The 12,439-nt window shown below is 41.5% G+C and overlaps 1 protein-coding gene across 1 annotated transcript in view; it reads left to right on the forward strand.

Moving 5' to 3' along the window:
- The window catches only part of LOC311234794 (solute carrier family 22 member 7-like), a gene marked incomplete at both ends in the record, with an annotated part of 31,756 nt that overhangs the window by 14,396 nt on the left and 4,921 nt on the right, over nucleotides 1-12,439 (forward strand). The window contains 4 exons of the mRNA XM_084322038.1: nucleotides 1,971-2,074; nucleotides 3,518-3,669; nucleotides 5,272-5,440; nucleotides 10,698-10,850. Coding sequence (XP_084178164.1) covers nucleotides 1,971-2,074; nucleotides 3,518-3,669; nucleotides 5,272-5,440; nucleotides 10,698-10,850 — 578 coding nt within the window. The remainder of the gene's footprint in view (nucleotides 1-1,970; nucleotides 2,075-3,517; nucleotides 3,670-5,271; nucleotides 5,441-10,697; nucleotides 10,851-12,439) is intronic.

The raw sequence follows: 12,439 nt of genomic DNA on the forward strand, positions 1-12,439 counted from the left end.
TTTAAATGCCAGTTTGTGTGATGGCATCACAAATTATTGTTAAAAAAACACACAAAAAATATAATATATCAAATGCAATATAGATTTTTCTGGGGGGGATTATTACAGGCTAGCATGTGTCAATGATTAGCAACAACACTGATTTTGATGGATTTTAGTTTTTTATAATGTCAGATTTAACAACAACTCTTTTCAGAAAAGTGGGAGTATTTCATTTTTAATCTGACATTACAAAAAAACCAAACATAAAAAAAATGGTTATGATCAGGACTGGAAGTTGAATAAAAGATGTATGACTGTTTTTAGACTGTGTTACTGTTTGTCTGTTTACTCTCTGTACTCTCTGTCTGTACTCTCTGATTGATTGATTGTCACAGTGTTCCCCACTTAGGTTATCTAACTATTGCGTTGCTGCAACTAGAAACACTGGCATGACCTGCTTCTAAGTCAGTGTTTCTCAAAGTGGGGGGCGCGCCCCACAGGGGGGGCCTTGAGATTAAAAAATAAATAAAAAAAAACAAAGAAAATGGATTACAGAAAATTATCACTAAAGTGCTATCTGTTGCAGCTGCACTGTTCTCCATGAAAATACCATTTCTCAAAATCTGAAAATCATTATTTAATAAAACACAGAAAAGGATCACCAAGTTACTCTGGATAAAAAAAAACCTTTACAGACAACATTGAGACAAAGCTTCCTGACACATCTCCATCCAAACTCTTGGAAGAACTCTTTGAAATCTCATCTGATACCACCTAGAGAGCTAGTTTCAGAGTGTGGTGCTGAGTACCAAGTATCTCATCTCATGGCCCACCAAGTATCTCATGATGCAGCAGTTAAGGTGTTGATACCATTCAGCACCACATACAGTATCTGTGTGAAGCTGGCTTTTCATCCATGACAGCTCTGAAAACAAAATATAGGGCCAATTTGAAAGGTCACAATATTGGTGTTATTTCAATAAATTTAAACATGGCCCATTTCATGACTATTTTGTTGGGGGGGGGGGGGGGGGGGGGGGGCAAAATATTTTGGTCCGCCAAAGGGGGGCCTGACAGAAAAAGTTTGAGAAGCACTGGCCTACAGTAAAGTGTGTTGAGAGCAGCAGCATGGCCTACAGTAAAGTGTGTTGAGAGCAGCAGCATGGCCTACAGTAAAGTGTGTTGAGAGCAGCAGCAGCATGGCCTACAGTAAAGTGTGTTGAGAGCAGCAGCATGGCCTACAGTAAAGTGTGTTGAGAGCAGCAGCATGGCCTACAGTAAAGTGTGTTGAGAGCAGCAGCATGGCCTACAGTAAAGTGTGTTGAGAGCAGCAGCATGGCCTACAGTAAAGTGTGTTGAGAGCAGCAGCATGGCCTACAGTAAAGTGTGTTGAGAGCAGCAGCATGGCCTACAGTAAAGTGTGTTGAGAGCAGCAGCAGCAGCATGGCCTACAGTAAAGTGTGTTGAGAGCAGCAGCATGGCCTACAGTAAAGTGTGTTGAGAGCAGCAGCATGGCCTACAGTAAAGTGTGTTGAGAGCAGCAGCATGGCCTACAGTAAAGTGTGTTGAGAGCAGCAGCATGGCCTACAGTAAAGTGTGTTGAGAGCAGCAGCATGGCCTACAGTAAAGTGTGTTGAGAGCAGCAGCATGGCCTACAGTAAAGTGTGTTGAGAGCAGCAGCAGCAGCATGGCCTACAGTAAAGTGTGTTGAGAGCAGCAGCATGGCCTACAGTAAAGTGTGTTGAGAGCAGCAGCATGGCCTACAGTAAAGTGTGTTGAGAGCAGCAGCATGGCCTACAGTAAAGTGTGTTGAGAGCAGCAGCATGGCCTACAGTAAAGTGTGTTGAGAGCAGCAGCATGGCCTACAGTAAAGTGTGTTGAGAGCAGCAGCATGGCCTACAGTAAAGTGTGTTGAGAGCAGCAGCATGGCCTACGACAGTAAATTACGAAATGTTCACTCACCACTTGGCAACCGTTCTCTCCTATAGTGGGATCTCGTCTGCGGCAGGAAAGGCATGGAAAAAGCCACAGGAACGATCTTCTTTGTTGGAGTGATGTTTGGAGCGATGGCCTTCGGAGCCCTCTGTGATAAGTATGTTTCTATTACTTCTTACAAAATAAAATAAATTTGTATAGTTGTATTATTAGTAGGGATGTCCGATATTATCGGCCTACCGATATTATCGGCCGATATCTGCATTAAAATGTGATATCGGAAAATATCTGTATCGGTTTTCAATTTTTTTTATCTTATTATTATTATTATTATTATTTTTTTTACATTTCTATAACCTTTATTTACCCAAGCAAGCAAGTAAGAACAAATTCTGATTTTATTTATTGTCAAAAGTATGCATAATGTTGTGTTAATTCCACAACAAGAGATATGTAATGTTAATTACCTGAAATTATTCCATTTGGGGGGGGGGGGGGGGGGGGGGGACCCTGCATATATCGGTATCGGTTGATATTGGTATCGGAAATTAAGAGTTGGACAATATCGGTATATCGGTATCGGTAAAAAAGCCAATATCGAGCATCCCTAATTATTAGTATTATTATTATTAATAATAATAATAATAATAATAATAATAATAATAATAATAATAATAATAATAATAATAATAATAATAATAATAATAATAATAATAATAATAATAATAATAATAATAATAATAATAATAATAATAATAATAATAATAATAATAATAATAATAATAATAATAATAATAATAATACAAATAATAATAGCCTTTCATACACTAATTGCAGCCCAAAGTGATTCACAGCAGCGAGGGCCTACAGTAAAGTGTAATCACAGACAGTATATGCGCCTATACGTAAGAGTGAGGTTCGGGCTTGGAATGTCGTCAACACCCATCATTACAGAATGACTGACTTCTTGCTTTGAGTTCAGTATAACAAAGCATGAAGAAAAGCATGTTTGGTGGTTTGGTGGCTTAGTGCAGTAAAGAATAATAAAACCTTGTACGGCATGACTTCTCATCTTCATGTGTCTCTGTATTTACAGCCCAATCTCACTTAATAAAGTACTAATCGACCACAGGAGAAAAGGTACATAATGTACGTTATGTTATAGCCATAATAAATATATTCCACATTGTTTTGAAAGTGTAACTTGTGTAATATGTATTACAACAAATGAGTACATGTATTACATATAAACTCTTTTTTCTTTTTTACTTTTTATGTTTTCAGAAAACCATAACCGTTAAGTGAATGTTAAAACTGACCTTAACCCTAACGTCATGTCTTAACCATAACCGTTAATTGAATGTTAAAACTAACCTCAACGACTATAATCATAGTTAGATAGTGGTGAGAACACCCACCCGTGACTGCAATGATTGTTGGTTACATTTCAGTTGCTGATACAATTCATAAATATACTACTTATGGCTATAACATTACGTACATTATGTACCTTTTTTCTTGTGGTCGATTTGTACTTTATTGAGGCTTTCCGATGAGACCGTTGATTTATAACCTTGACTTGATCATCACACTTTTTCAGGTACGGGAGGAAGGACACTCTCTTATTATCTTACACCATGGCGATTATATTTGGCGTCGCCAGCGCCTTCGCCAACTCATACATCATGTTTGCAGTATTGAGATTCCTCACTGGCTTTGGATTAACAGGAATCACCCTCTCAATTGTGCTCAGTAAGTACAAAAAAAAAAGCCACAGTAAATACAGTAAAACTCAAATGATGGAAAAAAAAATACACATTGCAGTCTGGCAACGATGTAACGCCAGACTGCACGTTACTTGGATTAGTAGTAACCAGGGGCGTAGCTGGGGGGGGTAGCTTAGGATGATTCCAAGGGCCCAGCACTGGGGGGGGGGGGGGCCCAAAAAAAAATTTTTTTTTTTTTTTTTTTACTAGACATCACGCAGGTGTATTATTGATGCTCTCATTGATACTATGTTTGTTTCTGAAGTGTGTGTGTGTGTGTGTGAGATATATAGAGAGAGAGGGGGGCTTTGGTAGACTATTGCATTGGTCCATTCATTGAAGATGAACGCAATGCGACATCCTTTACTAGGCTCACCCACCAACAGTGCAGATGCTGAACTGCTGATCCGAATGTATAGGTAAAAACCATATTATGCGTTTTCATCAATAAAAGCGCTTACACACAAATACATTCTTTCATGGGGCCCAGAATCTGGAGCTACACCCCTGGTAGTAACTGTACTATAATTACTATTTGGGAAATTGTAAAGCCTTACTTTACTTGTTACTGGGAAAGTAATACAATTACAGCAACATGTCACTGCCCAACACTGCTCACCAATGTGAACGTTAGAGATGTAACAATTCAAGTTCAAGTTTTGTTTTATTTGTCACATATAAGGTACATTATAGTGAAATGCTTGCTTCTGAGACCCTCCTGAGATTGTGCTTCATACAGTTAAAAAGTACAGGCCAAAAGTTAAAGAATAAATACCAAATAAATAAATAAATAAATACCAAACAAAATATACAAAGCTAAAATGTACAAAATGCAGGAACATAATGCAACATGCAGAAATGAGGTAGAAGAGGTATAGTGCAAATCTTTCAGAAATAAATAAATAAAATATGGTGTAATGTTTCAAAAGTGTTTAAAGTGTCTAAAGTGAATGTTAAAGGTGAATGTTTAAAGTGAGTGTGCTGTGCATGTGTGTGCAATGAGTGTAGAATGGATGAGTTAGTGTTACATAGAAGCTCCTTTTGTCCACGAGACTCCGGTAGCGCTTGCCTGACCGCAGCAGTGCAAAGAGGCAGTTGTTTGGGTGGCTATACAGTCTTTGACTATTCTCTCTGCAACGCCTGGTGTAAATGTCCTGGAGAGTGGGAAGCCCACCGTTCGGCTGATCGAGCCACTCTCTGCAGTCTGCTGTGGTCGTGTGCGGTGCTATTCCTATACCAGGAGGTGATGCTGATGTTATCAGTCATGATGCTCTCTATTGTGCATGACTAGAAGTTCCTTAAGATCTTTGGACTCACTTTGAACTTCCCAAGGAAGTAGAGGCGCTGACTATTTGATTAAATGTATATTTTCATGACTAAGCCTAAAATAAACTAATTGGGTCCTTGGAAGATTAAAGCTATAGAACGCCACCTGAAAAGTTACAGTTTCATCGTTGTTGTCTGGCAAGGCCTGCAATTTTGTCCATAAATGTTATTTACCATACTATTCCAAGAAGTAGCTCATACCGGCTTATACATATGTTTGGTTGACAGTGCCATGACAAACTCTCAACTCCTCTCCCTCAAGGTATCGAGTGGGTGGACCCTGGTCACAGAGCATTCATTGGCGTGATTGGCGGCATATTCTGGTCAGTAGGCAACATGATGCTTGCAGGTGTCGCATACCTAGTGAACGACTGGCGGACGCTGCTCATCGCCATCACTGCTCCTCTAGGCTTCTCCGTGTTGACTTGGTGGTAAGAGGGGAATATTTCACATTTCCATTTTTAAGAAACACGCCAACATTATGGGGAATGCGCTCACCGTCTTCTCCAGAGTCAGACAAGAAGATAGATACAGTACCAATTTCCTTCCTGTGCTGAACGGTAGCAAGCTATCTGGCTGCAAGCTAGCCTAGCTTAGCACAAATGAATGGAAGCGGATACGGCTCAGATAGCCTAGCTTAAAACTCCGGGAGAGGTGTTTTTGGCCAACAGCTAGGCTAGCTGGTCCATATTGAGAGAAAACGGGGTTTATTCAATGTATGTGATGTATAGATTGGGGGGAGATGACCACAGCTAAAACGGTGCCGGGTCAGAGAGATCGAAATGTGCATGGTTTGCCTTAGAAGAGGGTGATAGAACAGTGGTTCAGAGCAAGCAGGGTGATTGGGAGCAGCACACTGCCAGCGAGAGAATGTTTTGAATTCCTTGGAAGAACACATAGATAAGAGTGTAGGCCCAGAGCAGGAGGGAGAGAGGTTCATCTTAAGGAAACGTTTAATGGTGTGAAAAGTTATTAGCACGTCGCATGACAGAGGGAAGGCGGGGCCGTCGTTGCTACGACGAAGATCTATAAGTCGACCGGTTTTTCCGGGTGTAGGGCAGACTAAAAATCTGGGAGACCAAAGAAACTAATCCCACAGGAGGGAAGAGACCAAGATACTCTCTCCTCTCATCACAGAGAGGGGGGGGGGGGGGGGGGGGGGGAAAGAATGCCACATCATCATTAGCTTCGGCTAACGCGAGGAGGGTTAGGCTGACGACCAGGCCTGACCACTATCGGACTGAATAGCAAAAGGACAACAGACTGAACACACCGAAAGATCATTAGAATAGACTTTTCAAGGACAATACAATCTGTTAACATCTGAGCTGAGGTTCCTGTTTATAGCAATAAACAACGCTTTTCCTCATAAGGTATTACGCTGTGTCGGAGTGTAGAATTCTTACGGAGGTGGAGAATTATTATGGTTTGCGGATAGTACTAACGGGGAGAGATAAGGATCTTATCAGCCAGTATAGGAGACGTCAGGACCATTAAAATGACACAACGCAGAGGAATTGGATGGAGAGCCAAACAGACGAAGACGTGATACTGGCCAGATTGATCAGGATCTAACAATATCCACTTCCATTAATTTGTGCTAAGGTAGCATGCAACCGGATAGCTTTCCACTGAACGCACAGAGAGGAAATTGGTATCTATCTTCTTGTCTGACTCTGGAGAAAATTATATAAATATCACAGATGGTGAGCGCATTTCTAATAATGTTGCCGTGTTCCTTTAAGACAAAAGGATATAATTACGGGTTATTTTTCATGAAATAGGCAACTCAGTCAATGTAGCAGATTGAAATGTGTAAGCTTTTCCTCAAAAGAACAGTACTGCTGGCTAATTGTGGTATGTGTCCTCATTTTACATATTAAATTGGTTGTAATTGTAGGTGGGTTCCTGAATCTGCCCGGTGGCTTTTTGCCAATGGTAAAGTGGAAAAGGCACAATATTACCTTGATAGATGTGCTCAATTCAACAAGAGAGGAAAATTGGCATCAACGTTGAAATTTGAGGTAAGTTTTATAGTGAGGATAAATTACTGTGGGTTATTAACCCATTCAGCGCCAGCTATTAGACGGAGCCCGTCATAGCAAGGCCACGCTTTAAAAGATAGGAGTGCGTCACCTTGTTTGTAGAGCTATAACTATATTCTATCTATATTATAGCTATGGATACAATACTATGGCCCATTTGACATCACCTATCTATCGTTCAATATGTGAAAAATAATGCATTTTTCCATCCATACGTACCCGTGTTATACTGTGGTGAATATAAGTATGGTTTTAGAGCGGTCTGGGGTAATTCCCGAAATGCTGAGTTATAGCCTTATACGTCAATTCTACTATAAACGTTGCCGTTTCTTGCCTGTACACGCTACTATTCCCAAATCAAATCTATGTCATAGGTATTATGTTTCATCATGAATGCATGAAAGGGGGGGGGGGTCGTTTCTGATTATTTGATTGCCAGTAACGGCATTCGTATTGAACACTAAAAACGCTTATCAGCCCGATCGGTATAATAGCATTGCACGATCAAGCTAAAATTGACGTTGGATAGTCCTTACTCAGGAGTATTCCAAAAATAATATTCCAATTGTTTGATCGCCATCTGGTACATCCGACGGCATAACCCACCACAACATATGGATCAGGGATATTTGACGCGCTTCAATGGAACCGGGAGAACCGCTCCAATCGCCCGACAAAGAAAAGTGAGCCCGGAGACATTTGGCCATTACACAGGCCAAGATACAAGGTTACAAAGGGTGCTCGATATACCGCCGTCTAGCTGGATGCGGCCGGTATTGCACTTCTCGATCTCAGACTCATTCCCTATGGTAACACCAAGGTCCCTGGATGAATAATGAATAAAAATATCGAATAAAGGAATAAACGGCCAAAACCCGAGAAATCTCGGGTCTGGCGCCCAACCGCTGGCGAGTTAAACCGACTTATCTCGGGTTTGGCCTCCATTGAGTTAAGAAAAGGGAATTGTGGACCATCCAAGTTATGACAATATTGTCAGTTATTTCTAAATGTAAATGCTAAGTATTTGTAGTTACTAGTGATGTGACGTTCGCGAATGATCCAATTCTTTTGAACGGCTCTTTGGTACAAATGAAGAGAACCGAGTCATACTTGGTGGAAGCCATTCTTTTTATCGTTCATTGTGCTCATTTCATCGTCTGCTCTAAATCCATTCCCCTTTACATTATGTTGTTGTTATGAATCTAAATGTTGCATGCACTTTATCGTTCACACTCAATAGTTGTTGTGAATCTAGTAATGCTGACCCCTATTAATCGATTAGTCGACTAATCAGTCGAAAGGGGCCGTAGTCGACTGGCCAACCTCTTAGTCAAATATAATAAAAAAAAAGAATTTTATTTATTTTTTATCATTTTTGTCCAAAGAAAAGAGGCATAGAGGCGTGGCTAACGCTAATGGCACGCATACCAGAGGCTAACTGCCTACGAAAACAGGCACAGAGGCACTGAAAGAGGATTTCACCCATCTAATGAACACACTATACTAGACAAATATCAAGTTTCAAGTTCAAGTTTCTTTAATAGTTGTCATACAGAAGTACAGAATACTTTTATACAAAATTTACAGTGGGTGTACGAGTTGTAGTGCAAATCCTTTATCAATAAATATAAAGTGTGTTTGTGTGGTTTAAGTGAGTGTGTGCGTGTGGGTGTGTGTGCTGTGTGCATTTGATGGTTGTTGCATAGTGTTTATTGTTCGTTTAGCAGCCTGATGGCCTGGGGATAGAAGCTTCTTCTGAGTCTTTCTGTGCTCGCCTTAAGACTCCGGTATCGCTTGCCTGACCGCAGCAGTTCAAAGAGGCAGTTGTTCGGGTGGCTCGAGTCCTTAATAATTCTCTTAGCCTTCCCCCTGCACCGCTTGTTGTAAATGTTCTGGAGGGTGGGAAGCCCCCCTCCAATTGTGCGTTTGGCTGAACGTGTCACTCTTTGTAGTCTGCTACGGTCTTGTGCAGTGCTATTCCCAAACCAGGAGGTGATGTTGCCAGTCAGGATGCTCTCTATTGTACATGAGTAGAAGTTCCTAAGGATCTTCTGACTGACTTGGAACTTCCTTAGGCGACTGAGGAAGTAGAGGCGTTGTCGTGCCTTCTTCACAACACTGTCAATGTGTGTGGTCCATGTCAAGTCCTCGGATATGTGGGCTCCGAGGTACTTGAAACTGTGCCCCGTCGATGCTGAGGGGGCTGTAGTCCTTGACCCCCGACCTCCTGAAGTCCACAATCATCTCTTTTGTTTTGCTGACGTTCAGGGAGAGGCAGTTCTCCTGACACCACTGTGACAGATTCTCTACCTCTTCCAGGTAGGCCCTCTCGTCGTTGGCAGAGATCAGGCCCACCACTGTGTCATCAGCAAATTTGATGATTGTGTTGTTGTTCCGCTGTGCCACGCAGTCATACATATCAAGATGTATCCATCAGTGGACCAATTGTGCATGCTTTTGCAGAGGACAAGAAGCCTTCAGTCGACTCCTTCAGACATTAAGCACCCCCACAGCCCAAATGGAATGATAAAAAAATAAAAAATAAATATATATATATATTATACTTTTTTTTTTCTTTTTTTTTAAGTCGACCAATAGTCGACTAACAGCAAATTTTGGCCAATCCTAGTCGACCATCCAAATCCTTAGTCGGGGACAGCCCTAGAATCTAGTAAATTCATAACCGGTACAATAACATGTCACGTATGACCCCTTCTGCCTTCTATAACGCAATAAGGATATAAGCATTTTTCTCTTTTCTGTAAGAACGAATCAGGGATGTTTTCGGGGACAGGATGTGTTTGAGGAAAGATAACTTAATTCAGGGTTGAAGAATCTATCGCATGTCCCCTCCGATACATGCAGAGTCAGCCAGCCACTTCTTTTCACCTGCCAGCACGGACTCTCATTGGCAAGGTGTAACGTGTGGGAGGCTCACACTACCCTCGACATCTCCTGTCCTTGCTGTGTAGGCGCCCTGACCGACCTGTAGGAGTCGCTGTTTACAACGACCAGATTACCACCCATCGACTCCCCTCCCGCTGACTCTGCCAATTGAGTCAGTATGACGGCCGGCCCAAGCCGGAGGCAACGCTGACAGCCGGATTCGATACCGGTGTCTCGCGCGTTGGTGACGAGCGCTTAGACCGCTGCGCCACCCATCCGTCCTGACTATAGTATTTTTATGATTTACCAGAAGTGCTGAGTCAAACATAGTCTCACTCATGTATCACACTCACTCTAAGTGATGTATCACACTCACACTCATGTATCACACTCATGTATCACACTCACTCTAAGTGATGTTTCACACTCTCACTCTAAGTGATGTATCACACTCATGTATCACACTCTCACTCTAAGTGATGTGGGTCGACTTGACAACTTCTAATAGGCATGGTGGGTGGTCTGAGAAATGTAAAAACAGACATATTATGGTTCTTTATCTGAAGGGGTCCACCTAGCAAGCAAGCTGCCAAAAACCTCCAAAGAAACTCCAAAGTAGTTAATATTGTCTATGGTAGCTTTCTATGATCATTGTGACAGGTTGAATGCAACGTTTGTAAGGTTCAACCTTGTTAGCTGTTTCTGCCATGTGCTGTATTGAATTTATAGCCTCTTGTGGTTTTGGCCATCATTTGAGGTACAACCACAGAGATAACCCTGCTTTCTCTACCAATCTACAGACCCTCACTAATCTGAAGAACTCTGAAGACCAGAAGAAGAACTACACTTACCTTGACCTATTCAGGACCCCCAAAATTAGACGGTTAAGTCTATTGACAGGCATTGTATGGTGAGTAGCCCCCCTATTTATTTTTATCATGATAGTAAATAGCTGGGCTTTAAAGGAACACTCCAACATTTTGGGAAATTAGCTTATTTGTCATCTACCCTGGAGTTAGACAAGAAGATACATACCCTTTTCTTCTCTGTGCATGCAGTAGGAATAGGAAGACGTTGGGAACTAGGCTAATGGAGGAACCTACATGTGGAGGAACCTGTTTAGGCAGGCGTATGTCTGATTTTATTTTATTTTTTAAATGTATTGTGATTGTTAATGAACTGTTTTTTAAATTGTTGTACGGCGACCTTGAATGTCTTGAAAGGCGCCTTATAAATAAAATGCATTATTACTTCCAGTGACTGACGCTAAGCTAGGCTAACGGTGCGTGTCTTCCTACTCCTACTGCATGCACAGAGAAGAAAAAGGTATGTATCTTAACACTCCAACATTTTGGGAACCCTGGAGTTAGACAAGAAGATACACACCTTTTTCCTCTCTGTGCATGCAGTAGGAGTAGGAAGACGTTGGGAACTAGGCTAATGGAGGAACCTACTTCCAGTGACTGGTGCTAAGCTAGGCTAACGGTGCGCGTCTTCCTACTCCTACTGCAAGCACACAGAGAAGAAAAAGGTATGTATCTTCTTGTCTAACTCCAGGGTAGATGGCAAATAAGATAATAATTTCCCAAAATGTTGGAGTGTTCCTTTAACCCTTTCACGCATAGATGATACTACAGTAGATCGTTATTCAAAAGCCATCTCTTGAATATGCATGAGTTTTGATGGCATAGCTGCACATAATCCACTACAGTAGACACTAGTGCAATGTTATTTACATCTTGTGGCAGTGTAGCAGAACCCCCCCCCCCCCCTTTCCCACTAATGGAACTCTGCTGTTTTCTCTGCCTCTGATCAGGGTTAGCTTAGCTTAGTTAGCATGAGCAGCTAACGTTAGCTACAAGATACACTACACGACCAAGGTACCCATGTACATGTCAAAATACTTCCCAAAGGTCAGTGAATACCACGATCACAACACCAGAGGGAGCTCCACAAATCATGTTAAACCCAGATTCGGCTCAAACAAGGGACTAAACACGTTTAGCAATTATGCCACATCAATGTGGAACACCCTACCCACAGCTGTAAAGGAATGTGAATCACTACCCACTTTCAAAACCACTCTCAAGGAACACCTACGGGAGACTGCAATTCGAAACTGGCCCCTGTAAATGTCCTAACCCAACCCCCTCCAATGTACAGTAAATTACCTAGTATGGTTTTGTCAATATTCCAATGTACAGTTTTTCTTGTACAGTTGTACAGTGTTTCCCCCCCCCAACCCCTGTGTATACTGTTGTCTGTTGTAAATATGTGAATCACAATGGACCTTTCATTTTATATAATTTTCTTGATTGGTTTTAACCTCTTAACTGGCGCCCCCCAAAAGTGGCAATTTTTTTACTTGAACTTGAGGACTGTATACTTTTCTTGCAAACCAAAATACTATACTTTATACTTATAGCACATGCATGAACCTGGTCTCTTCTGAAAGATAACATTCTGAAGTGTTTGATACAATAAAGAAGATTCACTTTT

This window comes from Notolepis coatsorum, assembly GCF_963971535.1.
Source record: "Notolepis coatsorum genome assembly, chromosome: 9".
Lineage (NCBI taxonomy): Eukaryota > Metazoa > Chordata > Actinopteri > Aulopiformes > Paralepididae > Notolepis > Notolepis coatsorum.